Genomic DNA, 19,475 nt, shown 5'->3' on the forward strand with positions numbered 1-19,475 from the left:
CGCACCACACTTGAATGTAGCAGCACGAAAACGTTTAAAGCAATCTCTGAAGGGCAAGATCTAATACAGCAGCTTTAGCTTCCTTCACACTACAGTGACTTCAGGCTTTGCAATATCTATCACCAGCTATTTGAAAACTATTAATTGATCTGGAATTGCAGTATTTTTAAATGAAAACTATTTTGGTTAATGGCACAATCCATCTTCTATCATTAAAAGAATTTTCCATTACAGAAACATTTCTTTAACATGCAATTTCAAGCATGAAAGTAAATGGTGTATATTTAACAAAAAACTACCAAACATTACAAGTTTATTAAGGATCTGAGACATTGCTGAAGGCAAGACGACTCACTTAAGGACAATGGGCCAAATTCAGCCCTCATTTAACTCCCCTGATTTCAAAAAAAAAAAATCTGTGCCTGCTTATACCAGGGAAAAATTTGGCTTTAAATCTGCAATATTTATCAAATATAAATGATATTAAGGTGCTTGATTTTTCAAAGATTCAGAATTCTCACAGCTTTGAATAATTTCAATGGAAACTGCAGGCAAGGAACACCTCTGGTAGTCAGTCCATTAATCTCTAACTGTATTATCAAATGTTACCCTATGATTTGGTTGAGTGAATTAACTCTTAAATCCATGACACAAGAAAGATGTACTAGATAGGGATTTCAGAGGGATAGCTCAGTGGTTGGAGCATTGGCCTGCTAAACCCAGGATTGTTAGTTCAATCCCTGAGGGGGCCATTTAGGGACCTGTGTCAAAAATCTGTCTGGGGATTGGTCCTGCTTCGAGCAGGGGGTTGGACTAGATGACCTCCTGAGGTCCAAGCACACTAGCCTGGATGAAGAGTGCCTAGAATGCCATATACCTTGATCTTCGCTATGGCAAGTGAGGGCCTCACTAGATGCCCCTTTCTTAGGCCTCACTCCTGGTGTGAGGCAAGACTAGTGTGGCAGCTGTGTAGCAGCATTCATTAATGCAGGATCGGGTTCCCAGGTTCTCCATCTTGTTTTTCACTTTTAAGTGGCCATTACTCTGTACCTGCACTATGTATGATCAAACAAATATCAATAGGCCACTGAACACCTTTCAGGAAGTAATTGCTTCCATTAACAATGGTTGAATCAATGACAAAGGCTCTATCTCCTCATTACCTTGAACCATGCAATTCATTTCTTCCTCTGCCAAGCCTACCCTTTGCATGTTCTTAGGCTCCCCGTGGATACTTTCATAAGGAAGAGCGAAATACAATTCTTATAAGCAATGAGACTTATAGGAGTTGATTCATATTGTTGTTCCTATACTTGAGAATCTGTCTAAGGGCAGCTTTTGGGAGATGAAGTGAAAGACCAAAAAGGATAAATACATCGTAAGTTACGACCAGACTCAGAATGGCAACAAGACTCAATGTGGTGATAAATCATTCTTTCAGCCTGGGATAGTCAAAGGTGCCTAAAGGAAGTAAACACATGATTTTACTTGGTAAAAGCCCTCCCCTGCCACTCAGGCCATGCCCCTTCACCAGGCAGGATTAGTGTTATAGTGCCAGGGCAGATGGTGGGTGCTAATGTGGATGGTCAGGGCAAGGAGGAAGCAGCAGAGAAGGATGCTGGCCTATGATTTTAGCAAGGTACAGCTGAATTTCATTTGTCACAGCATTTTTTAAATCAATCAGCACAAAATCCTTGACTTTTACTAAAAATATTTACTGCGACTGCTCTGATTTTTGATAAAAATGCAGTAACAAATCTAAAACCTTATGGCTGTTCACCATGAACAATTAAAAAAAAATATCACTCATCTTGGTGGCTTTTTCAATTGTTTCTGTAGAAAAAGGGGTCAAATTTGCAAAAAATAAAAGTTAAAATAAGAGTTTACAATATTTTAAATCCTTACCGTATATATCTGAAGACCCAGTACCTGTTTCCACAAAAGCAGAAATTACTGTAAATTTGTTAGTACTCCGTCTCTCAGTTGCGGGCTTTCAGTTCCTGCTTCCATATCTGTGGAAACCTACATTGGACCATCAAAAGTCATGGCAAAGGTTTAAAATATAGCTTTAGACAACTCCAAGCTACACAAAACAAGTCTTATCCCTGCCTTATAGTTTGCATAGCAACCTTTTCAACCAAAAGAGTTAACAGCCAAACATAAGACCTTATGTTGTCAATGTCAGCTGCTGACTGCTTGCTAAGGTAAGGCCTTGTCTATACAGGGAAACTGATTGGAATATTTATTGTAGAATAAGCACAGTGATTATTTCAGCATTAAGTGACTTACTCTAGAAGAGTATGTCTACATGGGGAGCTATTCCAGAACAGCTTATTCTAGTCAATCCCCCTGTGTAGACAAGGCTTAAGTGACAATTTCCAAAGTCAACTGAAGAATTAAAACTCACTTAACATTTAAAAAGCTGAAGGCAGCATGGCCAAGCAGTTTGAGCACAGGGACTGAAGTCAAGGACTCCTCACTTCAATCGTAGCTTTGCTATTGGCTAGCTGTGACCTTAGGCAAGTTACATCACTACTGTACCTCCATTTCGCTATGCACAAAATGGGGCTAATGCTATTCACCGCTTATAGGGATACTGTGAGAATAAATGTTTGCACAGTTGTTTCAAAATGTAAAGCGTTTATAGTGAGCATTAGTTATGGGAAATAAAAAGCATATTTAAAGTTTACAACTTTTTAATATGAACTCATGCTTTTTAGTGGCTATGTTGGACAGCCACATTTTTTTTTGGGTGGATTTAAGGTACATACCAATACACCCAAGGTTGAGTACTTGACAAAACTACCCCCCGTCAGCTGCCGTTTATTTATGCCCTAACTAGAACAACATGATGTGAAAAATGATAAAAAGAAACTCAGGGCTTGGCTACACTGGAGAGTTGCAGCGTCGGTGGTGGGTTTACAGCACTGCAACTTAGTAACTGTCCACACCTGCAAGGCACATCCAGCGATGCAACTCCCTGGCTGCAGCGCTGGCTGTACACCTGGTCTGCTTGGGGTGTAATGATTGCAGCGCTGGTGATGCAGCGCTGCTCATCAAGTGTGGCCACCAAATCAGGAAAAGATGTGACAATATGGCTTCCCATCACGCAGGCACTGGGAAGCAGAATGGTTCTCCACTCCTCAGTCTGGCAAACGCTTTGTATGGTTGTGACTTGATTTGTCCCCGTACACAAGCACTGAAAACAGGAATGCTCAGAGCTCTAGGAACAACATTCCCTAAATAACATGAATGTGCATCTGTGCTCATCTTTGGTTTAGATTTGGGAAACTTTTGTTTCTTACAGAGTTCTTCAGAGCAAGAATGGGAAAGTTTTTCTTTAAAAAAAAAAAAAACACACAACCAAAACTCTGTAGTTTACTGCATGCTTGAAATCCTGAGAAAACGGAGGTGAGCTTTTCAAGAGTGCTCGGTGTTGGCTTAACTCTGTTTCCACGGAAGTCAATGGGAGTTTTACCACTGACCACAGTGGGAACAGAATTAGTCCCGCCCAGGAGTTTTCACTTAGGTTAAATTCTAGGTTTTAAAAGATTGACATCTGTCCCTTTAAAATTATTCTGAACTAGTTGGTGAACTATTGGCATAATACATGGAAGACAAAAAAATTCTGTCTAATCTATGGGTAAAATTTTCAACAAGTTTTTGAAATCATCTAAGTGACTCAGGAGCCAAAGTCCTTATGTAATGTGGATTGAGGCTGCCTCCTGAGTCACTTAGGCACTTTCTAAAATTTTACCCTACATTAGTGGTACTCAGCCTGAGGCTTGCGAGCCACAAATGGCTCTTTAATGCGTCTCCTGCAGCTCTTTGCAGCACAGGATATTAAAACGCTGAGATTTTATTATTAACCAATCTAGGTTATTAAAAATCAGGATGCTTTTACTATGTTATTAACCAACTGTAGTTAATAAGATAATACTTGGTCAGTCATTTTGCTGTGAGAATAAGAATACACACACACACACACACTTCCTGATATACTGTTTAAATATGAATATATAGTACCATAATAAATGAAACAATGAATTCACACTACCATGGCTCTTTCAGGTAATGCTGATCACTAATTTGGCTCCTGAACCACTGAGTGAGTAAGCATCACTGGCCTAGATTATTTTTTCATCTGGGCCAGCAAGGACTAGGATCACAGCCTGGGCTAAGAGAGACAAAGAAGAGTATCTATGTTGCTCAATAGCAACTCCTTCCCAGTCTCACTGAGTGGTGTCACCACCAAAAAAAAAAAAAAAAAAAGGAGGGGGGGGGGAGAGAGAGAAGAGAACCATCCAGTCCAAGTACTCTTGAGACACTGAGATGAAACTGTGGGCAAAGAACAGCTGCACCTATTGGGTTCCAGGAAGTGGGCAGGCAGAAGCCCGCCCACTGCTAAAGGATTCCCTCCCCCCCCCAAGCCTAAGAGGAGGATCTATAGGACCTGAAAACCCAACTGAGTTCGGGGGATAACTAATAAAATAACTAAGACAGGAGTGCGGTCAGAGGGTCAAAAGAAGGGAGCCTGACGGGGACACCAAGCAGAGAACCCTGGACAGCACCCACTGCTCCTCGAAGGCATTAAGGGAGTCAGTGGATGCCGCCCAGAGGAACTCTGCCCGGATGCATGAATGGACAGAGGACCAGAAACAAGCCCCACAGTCACAGGAGTCCCCATTGGCCAACCTCCTCTCCCTGATTTTAGCCAGGGCTAGGAGGAGGCTGACCAGGAGGTCCTGTGACGTTGTGGGGCCACGGACAAAGAACAGCTGCAGCTGGGAAAATCCCCATGGACATAGAGGATGTAGTTTTAGATGCTAAAGTTCAGTAAACATTATGTGAACATTCTAGAGCCAACTGCTTTCGTGTGTGTAGAGATCTATATCTATAAAGGCCATATAGATGTGGAATCAGTACCAGGCAGTCAGGCTAGATTTCACACTTCCTGGTGATGCCAGGTCCTTCTAGTCTAGTTCGGTTTGAAATGAGAAAGACTAAAGGCATTTATTAAGAACTATTTGACAGTTAGGAAGCATGCTGCTACATCCATCCTCATTTAAAAATGAATTTGTGTGTTGATGAATAGATATGGGATTGATAGACACGGAGAATGAAGTCTTTCATTCATCCATGCAATAGTGGCAGTTCAGGAAAACAATGTTAGCTTCCTTACATTGCCCCACCCATGTCTTTAGTACCTGCTCCTGCATTTTTCACTCCATGCATCTGATGAAGTGGGTTCTAGCCCACGAAAGCTTATGCCCAAATAAATTTGTTAGTCTCTAAGGTGCCACAAGGACTCCTCGTTGTTTTCCCTGACAGAGTGGTGATCTTTTAGGGCCAAAAGGAAGGTTCATTTTCAATTCCTTCTCCACTGAGATTGACAAGAAGTTCATAGCTCTGAATGGAGACTCATTTCACATATGCTGACTTGGCCTAAATTTGAATAATTGACTAAGAGCAATTCCTTGGCTACAATGAGCTAGAGAGCCCTGAAGCACTAGCAAATACAGATCTTCACAATAGCTTTTGGAAGCAGTAGCCCACGGAAGGAGAGGTATTTCACACAACAGATGCCCACCTGGCACCCTAAATCTAGTCAAGAAATAGAACAATTTAGGGTAGTCGTGTCTAGATTTGATGTGATTCAAATGTGGGACTTGGAGATTAGAAAGAAGGTGCAACCTAAACATGAAATACCTAAAAGCTCATTTGTTGCACATTGCAGAACCCACAAGGAAATAACTAATGCAAGGTTGCTTCCAAGACTAGATATCATTGTCATGTGCTGCAGAGATACTGCCCTGAACAGGACAGCACATGTATCTTAGTATTAATTTAGATAATGCTGCCAACACGATAGATCCTTTAGTTATTATAATTAAATAGTCCAAGAAGCACACTGAGAATGCAGCAACTCTGAGCCAAAGTTAAAATCTGAAGCCAAACTGATCTTCAGTTCAGGATGTAAAACTAATATGAATGTAACTGATTTTCCAGTCAAGTTTGTTTTTTGGATTTAAGTAACTTCACTAGAGTAAGCTCTTCACTGGAGGCAATACAAGGACTAGCCAGCGAAAGGAATCCAGACTGTTCCCAGTACAATTAGTGGTCTGCTCCTGCTTGAGATGCCCTGACTCAATGAGAAAGATGTCAATTAATACCCAAACGTCTCAGGTCCCTCATACAGGGCCCAAGCTCCCATTAGAAAAGTCAATGGAAAAAATCCTTTATGCTCAAAATGAAGTTAGATTAGGTCCTCCATTGGTTTATGGTTTACTGGAGTGAGAGCTGAATAGTATCTTATCAAGTGAGCAATAACGCAGCTCAAGTGAATGGCTGGCAGATTCCTTCAGTTCCAAAGTAGTCACATTCTCCACTCTTCTAAAAGTATTTGTCCAAACTACTCACACTCTGAAAACCACCGCACATATTGTCTTTTTCAGTTCTCTGGGACAGTGTCACGCTATGATCTAATTTCTTGCCATTCTGCTATAAAATGTTAGTTGTATAGCGCTAAGTCTTACACAAACTTTACTGTGAATGTTAGCAGCTTTTCAAGTTTAAGAGCAGATTGAAATTTTGTACTATTTACAACACACCTGCAGCAGATAAAGAGCACAGTTCCAAAGAAACATGGGTGTGAATTAAAATAGCCAATTCCCCTTGTTTGGCTAGAATCAGTTAACACAGCAGTGCAGTTAAATGATTCGTCTTATAAATCCATTTTCTCATTAAACTTGTTTACCTGAAGTCCCACTAGCCAAATTAATTCAATGCATATAAGCACTGTTAACCTTTACAATTATTAATTTTAACAAAAATGTGCAGTTACCTGGCACGTTAAGGCATCCCTCTAACCAATCCAAAGGGGCTGAACAATCCTGTGAAGAAATAACTCACTATTACAGAACAGCCATTAGAGAATCACCCTGCACCACACACCAACACTAATTAAAATCACTGGGGTATAAGTATCTACTTATACAGGGCGAGTAGAAATCATCTCTTAATTAAAGGAGATTCATACTGAATGTTGAATACAGCTAGAGGGGCCTCTTATGGATTAGCCTCTAGGGGCACCACATTGCATTTGCAGGAAGGACATGAAAATCAGATAGTAAATGCCCGATCACTGATCCACCCACCCAGATTGCCTGTCTCCATTATCTGTCTTCTTGAAGATGTCCCAATTATTTGGATCATATGAATAAAACTCCATCGCCCTGGCTGGGATTGATAACCCAGCCATGTCAATCACACCTCTGATTCACAGTACTACTACAGGCCCAAAGTCTACATACTTTTTGTAAATGGACTTAAAATTATTGTACCAAATTTAAGATTTAGATGGCATATCTGAGCAAGGTGGGAGAAGAAACACTGAGTAAAAATGTCTTATTCCTGACTACAATGAATACAAACTCGTGTGGGAAACAAACTCCATATGAAGTTGGAATTTTCTAGGTATCACATATCTAGAACAGCTCCAGAGCATGTGTGTTATGCAGCTTAATCCTACACTTATACCAGCATACCATAAACAGATGAACAGCTTTGCTGAATCATTGGCCAGTCCTCAGTGTGCCCACATTCCCACAGGGAGGGTGGGTGTTTGTGAGTGTTAGCCCACTGGGGGCCTTAAGCAGGAATATTTCCCACCCCCTCACAACATACGCTAATAATTAATAGGGGGCCCCTTGAGCTGCTTGGAGCGCTAAGCAACTGCTTAGTCTGCTTATGCCTAATGCCAGCTCTGCACACGCACACACACAAATTAAGTAGCATTCTGGGTTGTTAGTGTTTTCATTCAAGCATTAGGTGAAGGACAAGGGGTATGTCTATGCTGCAAAAAAAGACTCACAATTGCAAGTCTCAGAGCTTGGGTCTACAGACTCGGGTTCACACCACAGGGCTAAAAATAGTAGCACGTACATTACCCCTCAGACACTGAAACCCCATCACCCCCACCAGGTTTCAGAGGCCACGCTCTAGCCCAAATAGGAATAGCCACACTGCTATTTTTAGCCTTGTAGCAAAAGCCAGTCTGCAGACCTGGGCTCCAAGACTCGTTGCCACAGGTTTTATTTTTGAAGTGCAGACATATGCTAGGTTGCTAGAAAACCTGAGGTTTTATTCAGGAGACCAGTGTCTTGCACCCCCAGTTGCTAGAGGTGCTTTGCATCCTTTAACATGAACCCCCAGGACCAAACTAAAATGTAGCATTGAGTGGTACTGAAGAGTACAGTCCGGTCCCCAAAGATTGGTGGTCATGGCTCTTTGACATGGAGTGAGCACGTTAGTAAAAATTAGTAGGTAACCTCAGGGGTAGAGGATAAAGAACAAAAAACACTTCAGTCAACATAACCTTCTCCCTATAAATCACAATTCAGTTTGACCTTTAAACCCCCCCTTACCTGTTTATAAGAGATTTATACAGCTGTTTGCCACGGGAACGGACACCTTGCAGAACAAAATCGTGGCATCCTTTGTTGATATGCACCTGTTGCCTAGCAATCATCCTGCATGGATGAAGGACAGGACCAGGGTTCTTTATCCACAGTAGATTACGGTTTCAAGGTAACCAGAGCAAGCTCGCATCTCAAGGTGTCTTCATCTGCATGTCAGACAGCGACTAGTTAATTCTAACAAAGACTGGCAAACATAACACGAGAGGTTTCTGAAGCCAACGATGCAGCAGTGTTAGCTTCCTCTTGAGCTCTGGTGTGGTCAAATGCCCCGAAGTCTCCTGCAGCAAACATGGAGTTGTACTCCTGTACTGGAACAGCCTTCCAAAGCTCAGGAGCCCCCGTACAGGATAATGCAGGAACTACAGCATACAATTTTTTCAAAGGTGCCTCCATATTTTCCTCTCACAATCTGTACTACAAACTGAGGTGACTGCAAGCAAATGTGCAGTTGTACCTATGAAACGATCAGGGTGCATGCACATCCGAGGCGTGTGGAACATTTGCTTCAAAACTGGCCAAAATAAGGCACTGATACCAATGCAAACGTTTTAATTACAAACTAGCTCTCTGGAATTCTTCATCCATTCAGAACTAAACCCATCACTGCATAACTCTGGTGAAAAGCCCCTGGAGATGGAGGAGCTCCTCAAAGTGTGTCAGAAAGGTTTTATTAACATCATTTAACACTTTTTAATGAGACTCATTTTTCTTTTCTTTTGGCAATTTGGTGCAAAGGTTTACGTGCATGATTCAAAGCAATTTCAAACTTTTTCTTCAAATTAAAAAAAAATCAGAACTAAAGCCAAACAAGTTGGGTGAACAAAATAAATCAGAAACTTAAAATTCAGGAACTCCAGCTCTTCAAACCAGCGAAGCCCCAGACTTGCACACTGTTCTGAGGCTTTTATGGTGTTTTCCCTGTTTCTTGCACGCCCGCATCAGCACCGTTTCCTCGTAAAGATGAGGAGTTAGCAGCAAATGACCCCCTTCATTGCAATCAAAGGGAGGTGCCACAGCAACACAATGAACTAGATTCTTCAGATCTGATACAACAGGATGGTCAATATGAAAGTGATGGTCTCCCTGCTTCTTGCTCAAGACCCACAACTATCAGATCAACAACTGAGCAGCAGCAGCAAGTACCCCTTAGCTGCAAACAAAGGGGTCAAAGGTTTGTCGTCAATTCACTTCCAGGCAGAAAAACATTTTCCTCAAAAGAAACAATTTATTTAGAATGAAACAAAATCAGCTCAACTGTGAGCGCATGTTTGAGTGACAGCTACTTTTAAGCTGTGTGAGCCATAAAAAGGGTATTCCTTTACTTTTCCAGAAATCTTGTGTACACAGCACAAAGCAAAGAGGTCATTTTTCCACTTTAAAACACGGGCATTGGCATCACAATAGCAGATACACAACTTTTTTTTTAAGCTGCCATTTTAGTAAAATGCACAAATACTAAACAGATAAGCTTTCTTCCATCAAGAGGCCCATGTAAATTCCACATGAGCCACAACTTCTCTTCGCAAAGGTCCATTAGAGCTTGGAATCCCATGTTATCTTCCGCAGTCCACCAGCTTTGCTTGCAGGAGGAAAGAAAAGGTAAACATTTGTACTGAAACAACAACAGGTTTTCCCCTCCCCACACTATACAGATGAACATAAAGAACAACAAGGCCTTTCTAAGTATTCTACTTGGACTTCGAAAAGCACCAATACCACCCACCGGCACAAAACCTTGAAATGAAGTCACTTTCTGTATATAAATGCATAACAAGTAGTGCAGGTTTTTTTGGACTGCTGTTAAACTAGGTTTACAGGATTGAAGATATACAGGACTGAAGATATTCAACAGGTTTCTAACAGCTAACAGAACACGTCAAAAATCAGCCATGAGGAAAATCAACTGAATGGTTTATAATTCACTTGATTTTCCTCAAAGGACATTTCCTGAATGCAACTTCTCAATAAAAACATGAAATGTAGTGTTACATGTTGATATCTTCTCATTTTGCTGTATAATTCCAACAGCAGGATGCACTGTAGCAAAGAGGTCAACTCAAGGATGCATTAATAAACAAAACTTAAGATGTTACTATTCAAGTAGTATTTCTACTCCACCATTTTCATACAATTAGAACTACATGAAATTAAATTCATTTAACATTTTCAAAATAATATGGTTTGCTTTGCTTAAGTCTCATACAAAGACTACTTTTATGTCAAGTTTAATGATTCATTGGAGTAGCTGTCCTTGGTTTTTACTTGTAGAAAGTCATTAAGAATGGGAGGCAGGGGGAAAGAATCCCAAATCCTCTAGTTACACGGCAACAATTTCTTCAAGTCTGGTATCTTTTCATAGTAGGCTCTTAGCAGGCTCCCGATAAGCACTGCTGTCAACACTGAACTGGGAAAGGATGTCCCCAGAAGCCTTCAAGCAAAACCTCAGAAGTCTTTAGACTCTCACCCCACCATTTTGTTCTCTATTCCCCACTAATACTCAAGGCCCTACACACCACAGCTAACATCCACTAGATGGTTCCTTAAGCTACGCAAGGAACTTGTGTTCTCTATTCTCTGCCCTCCATAGGAGGCTGCCTCCAAAATACCTTCAATGACCATTGGCAAGAAGAGATATCTAACTGAGAACTCATCCTTCTTTAAAAAGGTTTAAGACCTATTTGTCTGTGTTGCCTATACCTCTCATCTCCCCTCTGCGATCCGTGCAAGGGTGACATCACTGTCTAAACCACAGAAGTCTATACCTTGCAATAGATTGAGGTAGCCTTGAGATTCACGCCACAGCGCCAGCAAACAGACTGTACACTAGATTCAAGCAAACAAAGCCATTGGCTAACAGCCAAGAGAGTTGTATAAAGTTTGCAATTTGTAAAAATCTAAAATATTAACAAAAGTATGAGTCACTTGAGGTTCTTTCCCCAAAGCATAAAGCACACTATGAAATGATGATTCAGGAAAGGGATATCCCTTTTCCACGCTAATTCAGTACATTGTAACTAATGAAATATAGGAACATCAGCTGCACACAGCATTAGAAAAGATACTGAGCTCTTACCAGAGCCACATAATAACAAATATAACCAGAAAACGTAACTCTTGCTAAATCTGTTTTACTCTATACAGAAGTGGCATTAAATATGGACTTCTGCTAGCAGTCAGCTATGGCAAAGGAGGTTTAAGTGGACAGTTACTCCAATGCTGTGCGCTTCTATAGCGCAAGGGAAAATACAGCCAAAAGAGCTGTATTAGAATTGATGCAGCCTGTGGCTAAGTGCTGTGTCAAAATGTTGCCTGTCACTTGTTTTGACTTTATGTACCCTTAAAGGGTTTTCAAATCCTTGTTTGCAAAACAGAACAGCAAATAAACCAGATTTAACAGAAGCAGATACCTCATTAAATAAGAAACCAAGAAACCTGGAGTTTGAAGTACAATCTTGTCCATCCCATGTTAATTTTCAGTATAGCACATCTCAAGCTCATAGAAGCCAGAGATAATGAACATGACTACTTAATTTTCAAGGAAAAATGAAAGTGCATCCAGAATGCGCTTTCCTAGGACGACTTCCTTAAGTGTTAGTTGTCAGAGATTTGCTGATAGGTGTACTCTGACCCCAAGTTTGATTGGTTTCTTTTTGTTTAAAAAAAAGAACAAACAAAAAAACCACCAAAAGGTGTCTGTTGCATATGACAGTAACAAACACTGTTCTTGGCAAGTTTAAATGCTGAATACAAACAAGCTTACTGCTAGTTTATATTTTTGAATTCCCAGTGGTAAAGTTGGATGGGTGGTCTTTAAAACACTAAGAGTAATTAGCCCAGTGCTTTAAAGTGATTCTAATTTCCTCCTGCAACTCAAATACAATGAGGAAACTCACTGTAAATGCAACAAATGCTTAAAGGACAATGAAATGGGCAACACAGCATCTGTGATGAATTACATGATAATATGCAACATAGACACCAGCTAAATAAAACAGACATTCTTTGTCACAAGTAGTGAATATGCTAAATTACCTACAACATATGGATCATCCCTTATGTAATTGGTGCCATTTCCAAAAATACCACAATTCTCACTGTTAATAGCAAGACAAACAGCTGCATTCTGCCTTCTATAAGCCTATTACAGTCGTGCTGAAGGACAGTCCAGAAGTCCTGGCTTTTACTTTCACTGAATATTAAGAGTATTAAATGAGGTTTGTAATTTTAGTTTAGAAAAAAGGAGGAGCAAAAACTAGTTTTAGTCAGTAGTGAACAATGAATACACTACAGGGTCTGAGTAAGTCAGTGTCACTTTCACACAGCCGCATTTCAAAAACCATAGTTTAAACCTAGGGAAAAAGAAGACCCAAGTTCAAGATCATGTTCATGTTTCTACAAAGAAGTTTGTAGAGTGTAAATAAGTATATTCATATTTACACTTCAAGTGGCGGGCTTTAAAATGTTTTGATCTCTGTTTTTTCCCTAGGTTTTATCAAGACAAGGGAGAAAAGCATAGAGAAAAGTTTAAATGAAAATGAACCAGGTTTGCTGAACAAGGTGAACTACTTTTTCAACATTTTGGAGAACTTTTAATACTCTGCCAAAATGCTAAAAAACACTGCAGTCCCAATGATTATGAAACCTCACATAATGCCCACTCTACTGTACCTCAGAAGACAGACAGCAGTTTCTTTCTATTAACAAAGATAAAATGGTGATGAAAACTTTACATAGTTTAATTTTCACAGAATTAAAAGCCCTCTCTGAAGAGTATACTTGTCTGGAGTTTGCACTGTGGAATCCACTATACCTGCAACTCTGAAAAAGGCAGTAAAAACAAAAAACCCATCAAATGATTAGTTGTTCTTAAAGCACCTACTTGTTTCTTGCATACTAGAGTAAGCACAAGACATTCAAGGTTTGTAACAAAGTCCTCACCTATTTACCAAAATGTTGTTACTGCTACAAACCCAAAGTGCATATATGGGATACAATGGAACTCAGAACAGGAGGAACACACCTGTTAAAAGCATACCTTCTGGGCATGCATTTCTGTGGACTGAGTGAAATCCTCAAATTAATACCTACAAAGGAATTCAATATTCGAGCTACAGTGTACCACAAGATGAGGTGCTAGTCGCTTAAAAGAAATCAACCTTGAGTCAGTCAACTCAAAGTGAAACCATTCAGGTGCCTGATAAAGGACTTATTTAACTTAGGGCTACCGGTCTAAGGCCTTCACAGAATTTCAAAGACTCAAAATGAGTCAATGCCAGTCCACTATCTGGTATGCGGTTTTCTGTTTAAACTACTTAGTGCTTTATACCTGGTCTTTTAAGTTTGTAATTCTAGAGGAGTTTTTAAACCTGCTTTTAAAAAAAATGATCAAATGAAAAAAGTTAAAATTAAAAAAGAAGTGGGAATTTTTCAGTTTTAGTTGAGGGTAGCAGGTAGCAGGGAGGTTAAGCCTGCTTCATTGATAAAGGATCCTCAAAATATCCTACTCAGGCAGAAGGCTAAACCTTCCTGGCTTCTAACTATAGAAAACTGTAGTTACAGAAAAACAGGTGGGGAAAATTGGCTACAAATAACGATCTAATTAAAAATAATTGTGGAGTTGGCTAAGGCTGTATCCCATAGCACCTGGCACACACTGGAGGGGCTGTGTGGAGGAGAAATAGGCAGGGTTGGATACAGAAAACACAAGGGCTTTAGGATGCACCACGGACAATGATCATGACCAGATAGTCGTCCTCTGATTTGGCCAGGGCCTTGGCCGTGGAGTCCAGGAACTGCTGGGAGAAGTCGCAGGGTGGGAAGGCGTGCAGGACCCCGCTGTTCTCCTTGTCTTTGTTGCCCCCCACAGGGAGGCTGATCACTCCGGCAGCCTGCTTTTGCTTTAGATAGGACACGAGGTTCCTGAGCGGCCTCTGTGTGGAGGTGGTGGCAGCATCACTGGCCCCAGATGAAGAGCGATTGTCCGAGGTGCCAGGCACAGCCAAGAGGATGGCATAACCATTGGGTCCCGCCACTTTAATACGGCGGTTGACTTCATCAAGCTTGGGTTGGTCCAGGCGGAGGCGCTGGGTGATCTTGAGCTGGGCCACTTTGCCACCAGTTGCTCCCTCCACCAGGAGGCTGCTAGCTACACTGAGGTCCCCCTGAAGCAGGTGCATGTTGGACGGGAAGTTGCTATTCTTCAGCAGGAGCATTCCCTGCCAAGCCAGGCATAGTTTGGGAGCCCCGCCAGCCTGTGACGTTCCATCTTGCTGCGGCTGCTTCTGGGGTGGAGGTTTGAGCCGGGACCCTCCACCACTGCCTCCTTCCGTGGTTCGCTCGTCCTTTTTGGCTGGGCTCTTGCACTCCTGGGCGGCTGCTGCAGTGGAGGTGCGGTGCTTCCTCTCTCTTTCAGCAGAGTTTTTGCGGTCACGCTTTTCATTCTGACCTCGTTCAAGACTGCCCCTGCGTGGTTCCCGAACAGGTGATGGCCGCTCCAGCAGGAGCAAACGGGAGGATAAGCGTTCTGTGTCACTAGCATAGCGCTCCCTGCTCCCACCAAGGTCAGGACTGCGGTCTGGGGGAGAGGCTGTGGCCAAACAATGTCGCTTACGGGACACAGATGAACGCTCGCTATCTGGAGAGCGGTCTAAGTGCCGGCCACCATCCTCTGCCAATCTTCGCTTCCTGGGTTGGTCCCTACTGCTGCTGGTGCCACCCAGCTCCCTCTCTCCTCGGTCCCGTTCCAGGGACCAGCCATCCCGTCGGCGCTCCAAACTTTCCAGTGGGTCATAGGCAGCTGCTCGATTGCTCCTGTCCCGTACAGGTGGTGGTGGTGGCACCCAGTCTGCCTCAGGATAGAGATCTCTGTCGCGGTTTCTATAGAGCAGAGGTGGTGTCCTGTCCCGTGCCCCCCGAAGTGGGTCTGGGGGAGCTCCACGGTGAGCCCCAAAGGCAGCTGCCTCTGCTACTAGCTCATAGTGGGCAGGCGGTGGTAGGGTCAGCGGTTGCAAGTAGGGTTGCTGGTAGCGATGCTCAGTGTCAGCAAAATCCACTCGGAGGCGGCGGTCTGGGCCACCCAAAGGGAAGCCACGCATGTGGGCACAAGCGGCCTGAGCTGCGTCCAGGCTCTCATACTGAATGTAAGCCCACGAGTCTCCTTTACGATAGTCAATAGTGCGAATGGTGCCAAAACGGTCAAACTCCCTTGCCAGGGCAGCCAGTGGCACCCAGGGGCCAAGGCCACCCACCCAAAGCCTGGTGGTAGGAGTGGCTTTGCCATAACCAATTTTGATAGGGTTGCGCAGCAGCACCTTTCCAGACATAGCTAGCTTGGCCCGGTGAGCCATGTCCAGATTTTCAAATTTGAGGAAGCCATAGGTGCTGGTCTGGCCACGACCCGGACGCTTGATGTCCACTTCTGTGATGACCCCGAAGCGGTCAAAAGCCCGGCGCAAGTCCGACTCGCTCACCGTGATGTCCAGGTTGCCCAGGAACAAAGTGCGGTTGGCTCTCTGATCATCCTCAGGACTGATCTCCTCCTCACCCGCAACTCCTGCACCACCTCCTCCTCCTCGGAAGCCCCCAGCCGCTGCCACTCCAGCCACTCGCTCCAGCCCATAGGCTGGCCGCACACGGGTATCATAGAAAGCCCCGTAGTCCCGCTCCCTCTCCAGCTCCCTAGGCAGGGGAGGTGGTGGAGGCAGGCGGCCCAGAGCGAGTTGCTGTAGCCGGTAGTCTCTGTAGCCCAGGCCCCCTCCTCCACCCACTGGCGACAGCGCCCTCTGGGTTGCTCCGGCCTGGGGATGCCTGACAGCTGCGGCCGCTGCAGCCGCCACGCCCACAGCCGCGGCCCCATAGGGAGAATGAGAATCCTTGTCCAGCAGGGCCGGGGAGCGGCTGCTGCGGCGCCGGCTGCTCCCCCCGACGTAGACCGCTTCGATCTTGAGCGGTCGGTCGTAGAGCACCAAGCGGCCGCGGGCGTGCTTGGCGGCGCGGGCGTCCTCCGGCCGGCGGAAGTTGACGAAAGCCACCCGCTCGTCGCTGGCGCCGGTGCCCGGCGGGAGGCGGCTGATCTTGACGCTGACGTCCCCGAAGCGCTTGAACTCGTGGAAAAGCCCGTCCTCCACCGCCTCGTCGCTCAGCGCCGAGCCCAGCTCGCTGATCTTCAGCGTCTTGTACTCGCCGCTCCCGCCGCCTCCTCCCGCCCCGGCCGACTCCGACGAGGAGGAGGGGGCCGGCGGCGCCCGGGACTCACCCCCACCGCCCCGGCTACCGCTGCTCCGGGACGACTCCGCGTTCTTGCTGCTGCTACTGCTGCTGTAGCTGTGGCGGCCGGAGCTCACCGCCGCCCCCGACTCGTACTCGCGGCTCCCGCCCCGGCTGGCCTTGTCCAGGTGCAGGCCCCGCCGGCTGCTGCTCTCGCCGGAGCCGCCCGCCGCTTTCCCCCCGTTGCTGCCGCCCGCGCCGGAGCCGCCGGGCTTCTTGCTGCTCCGCTCGGCCCGGGCCGAAGAAGAGGAGGAGGCCGAGTCCTCGCCGCCACCCCGGGACCGCTTGGCCTTGGCCGGGGAGCGCTCCTTGCCCTTCATGGCGGCAGGTACCTCCGGGACGGATTCCCCGACTAACCGCCGCGCTCACACACCTGCCGCCATCTTGGAACCTGCCGCGGAAATGAATCCCGCCCACCTCTCACCCATTGGACAGTTAAATCATCACCCGCTCCCCTCATTGGAATGTGAGCCTGTCAGTAATAAGTGGCCCTGGAGTTCCCAAGGTTCGCTAGCGGAAGACCCACCCTCGCTGAGGTTGTGATTGGCAGGGAGGTCTGTCTCTCGTTACAGATTCTCGCGCTCTTATGGCTCAGTAGCGGATGACCCACCTCGAAGGCTCTTATTGGACAGCTCTGGAATCTCATCATTCTGATTAAACAGTCAGTCTGTCAATCCTAACGGTTCTCGCGCTCTCGCAGCCCTATTCTTTATCGTTACTTGGTCAGGTGGCATAGTCTCCTTTCTATGATTGGTGGAGCCATCTGTCATTTTTAACGGTTCTACTTTGTGGCACCAGCATTCCGCCCCGCCATTTCCCATTGGTCAGAGAACGCGTCACCCCTTACATTTAATTAGATGAGGGTTCCTTCAATCTTAACGATTCGTCGTGAAACCACAGTGATCCCGCCCCCCCCGTTCTCATTGGTCACCCAAAGCCTTTCCCTAACGATATGGTAGGATGAAGTCCATGTCTCTCCCGTCTGAGCGCGGGTCGCAGCCTGTCCCGCCCCAAAGTCATTATTGGTCAGTTGAAAACTTCCCCTACCATTTGATTGGATGGTAACGACTGGCCCGCTCCACGGATAGGGCGCGGGAGATGTCAGTCATGCTAAGGCTGGCAGTCAGGAAGGGAGCACACGCACGTGTTGCCTGAAGTGGCCGGCCCCGCCGGCTGCCCCATGTCCCCTGTCTGCGCTGGAGCTGAGTGGGGCGGGAACTGGGTGTCTTCCCCCCCCCCGAGCCCGGCACAGTTTGAGATTTTGGCATTTTTCTCTGACTCAGACGAAAAGTCAAAATCTCGAAAACGTTCACGAGCCGATGATCGGGGGCGGGGGAGAGCTCAGGATCGGGCCCAATAATCACATGAGCTATCCTGGGGTTAGGTCCACTAATCTGGGGCGGAGACCAGGATTGGGCCCAGTAATCCTGGGAGAAATCCTGGCATCAGGTCCAGTAATGTGAGGGAGCCTGGGATCAAGCCCAGTAATCCAGAAAAAAGTAGCTCATGTCTGATAATTAGGGGGCAGGGCAAGATCCGTCTGATAATATGCAGGGGAAACCCAAATTTGGGTCTGATAAGCCTTGGGAACACCTGGGCTCAGATTTCATAATTAGGGGACAAAACGGGTTTGGGTCCTGTAATTCAGTGATAGCCCAGGATTGGGTCTGATAATGTGGGGGCGGGGGGTGGACAGGATTGGTCTAATATGGGATATGGGAAAAACCCATGTCATGGCCAATTGTCTGGGGAAGAACATCTGGATTGGATCCAATACTATGGGAAATACACTGATATTGGGTCTGATAATCTGAGAAAAAGCTCAGATCACATCATTATACTCTGGGGGGAAAAAACCTAGATTGGTTTGACAGTCTGTGGGGGAAAAAAAACCCGATTAAGAAAAGGGGATCAGGTCTGTCAACATATTTCTAATACGACCTTTTCATTGTATAAATTAACTGAAATTCTGAAATAAAATGTTCCTTTGAACTAGTAAAATGATAATTTTGTTTTGCCAATGTCCAAACTGATCATTTCAACAGTTGCCCATTGTTTTTAATTAAACATTTTTTAAAGTGGGAGATTTGTCAAATCCAAATCTTTCCCACCAGTGGTTTCAGTCCCTGCCCTGAAGAGCTAACAATAAACAAGTGGGATAGGGTGGGAGAAAAAAGAGCATACAAGCTCCAAGCAGATGCGTGGGAGCTGTGCCACAGAGCCCGGATCCAAAGACCACTGAATTCAGTCAGAGTCTTTCCACTGATTGAAGTTGGAACGGGTTTTGGATTAGACCCAGGGAAATTAAGCAACTCACTCTAGAGCCCCATAGAGAGTCTGTGGCAAAGCCAAGTGTAGAACTGATAAATGAAATTGTTTTTAATTTATTAATGTAACTTCTGTTCACCATCCACAAACTTGCCTACACTGTAACTTCTATTCCATATTGTAATTCAAACCCCATTTTAAAACACTCACTCCATTTTGTAAAAGCTTCCTCCAACCTTCATTTTTGCAAACCCTGCTGTAATCTTATTAGTTTAGTTTAGATGTGTGAATTAGGTATGTATGGATGACGGAATCAACCTCCAGCCCCAGCCTGGCCTGATGAGATAAAGTTCGAATACCAACGGCTGAAGACCTAGACAACAGCCCTAAGCAAAGTAAGAAGCATCCACCCTAAAAAGAAAAGGACAACAGAACTAAAGAAGGAAGATCAAAGCCAGGTTC

The 19,475-nt window shown here is 44.7% G+C and overlaps 1 protein-coding gene and 1 long non-coding RNA gene across 2 annotated transcripts; both read right to left on the reverse strand.

Annotated features, from left to right (window-relative positions):
* Positions 1–1,504: 1,504 nt before the first annotated feature.
* LOC127052681 (uncharacterized) lies at positions 1,505–12,922 on the reverse strand. Its single transcript, XR_007774861.1, has 3 exons — positions 8,427–12,922; positions 6,845–6,893; positions 1,505–2,022 (listed from the first exon to the last, which is right to left on the reverse strand). It is a non-coding gene; the product is annotated as an uncharacterized LOC127052681 (long non-coding RNA).
* Position 12,923: 1 nt separating this feature from the next.
* Positions 12,924–17,137, reverse strand: RBM15 (RNA binding motif protein 15). The gene has a single exon (XM_050956108.1). The coding sequence runs from the start codon at positions 17,063–17,065 to the stop codon at positions 14,192–14,194; it is 2,874 nt and encodes a 957-aa protein (XP_050812065.1). The 5' UTR covers positions 17,066–17,137; the 3' UTR covers positions 12,924–14,191.
* Between the last annotated feature and the right edge of the window lie 2,338 nt (positions 17,138–19,475).

This window comes from Gopherus flavomarginatus, chromosome 5, assembly GCF_025201925.1.
Source record: "Gopherus flavomarginatus isolate rGopFla2 chromosome 5, rGopFla2.mat.asm, whole genome shotgun sequence".
NCBI lineage: Eukaryota > Metazoa > Chordata > Testudines > Testudinidae > Gopherus > Gopherus flavomarginatus.

Coding starts and splice junctions, on each gene's coding strand:
- RBM15 (XM_050956108.1), bottom strand. CDS start 17,065: ATGAAGGGCAAGGAGCGCTCCCCGGCCAAGGCCAAGCGGTCCCGGGGT.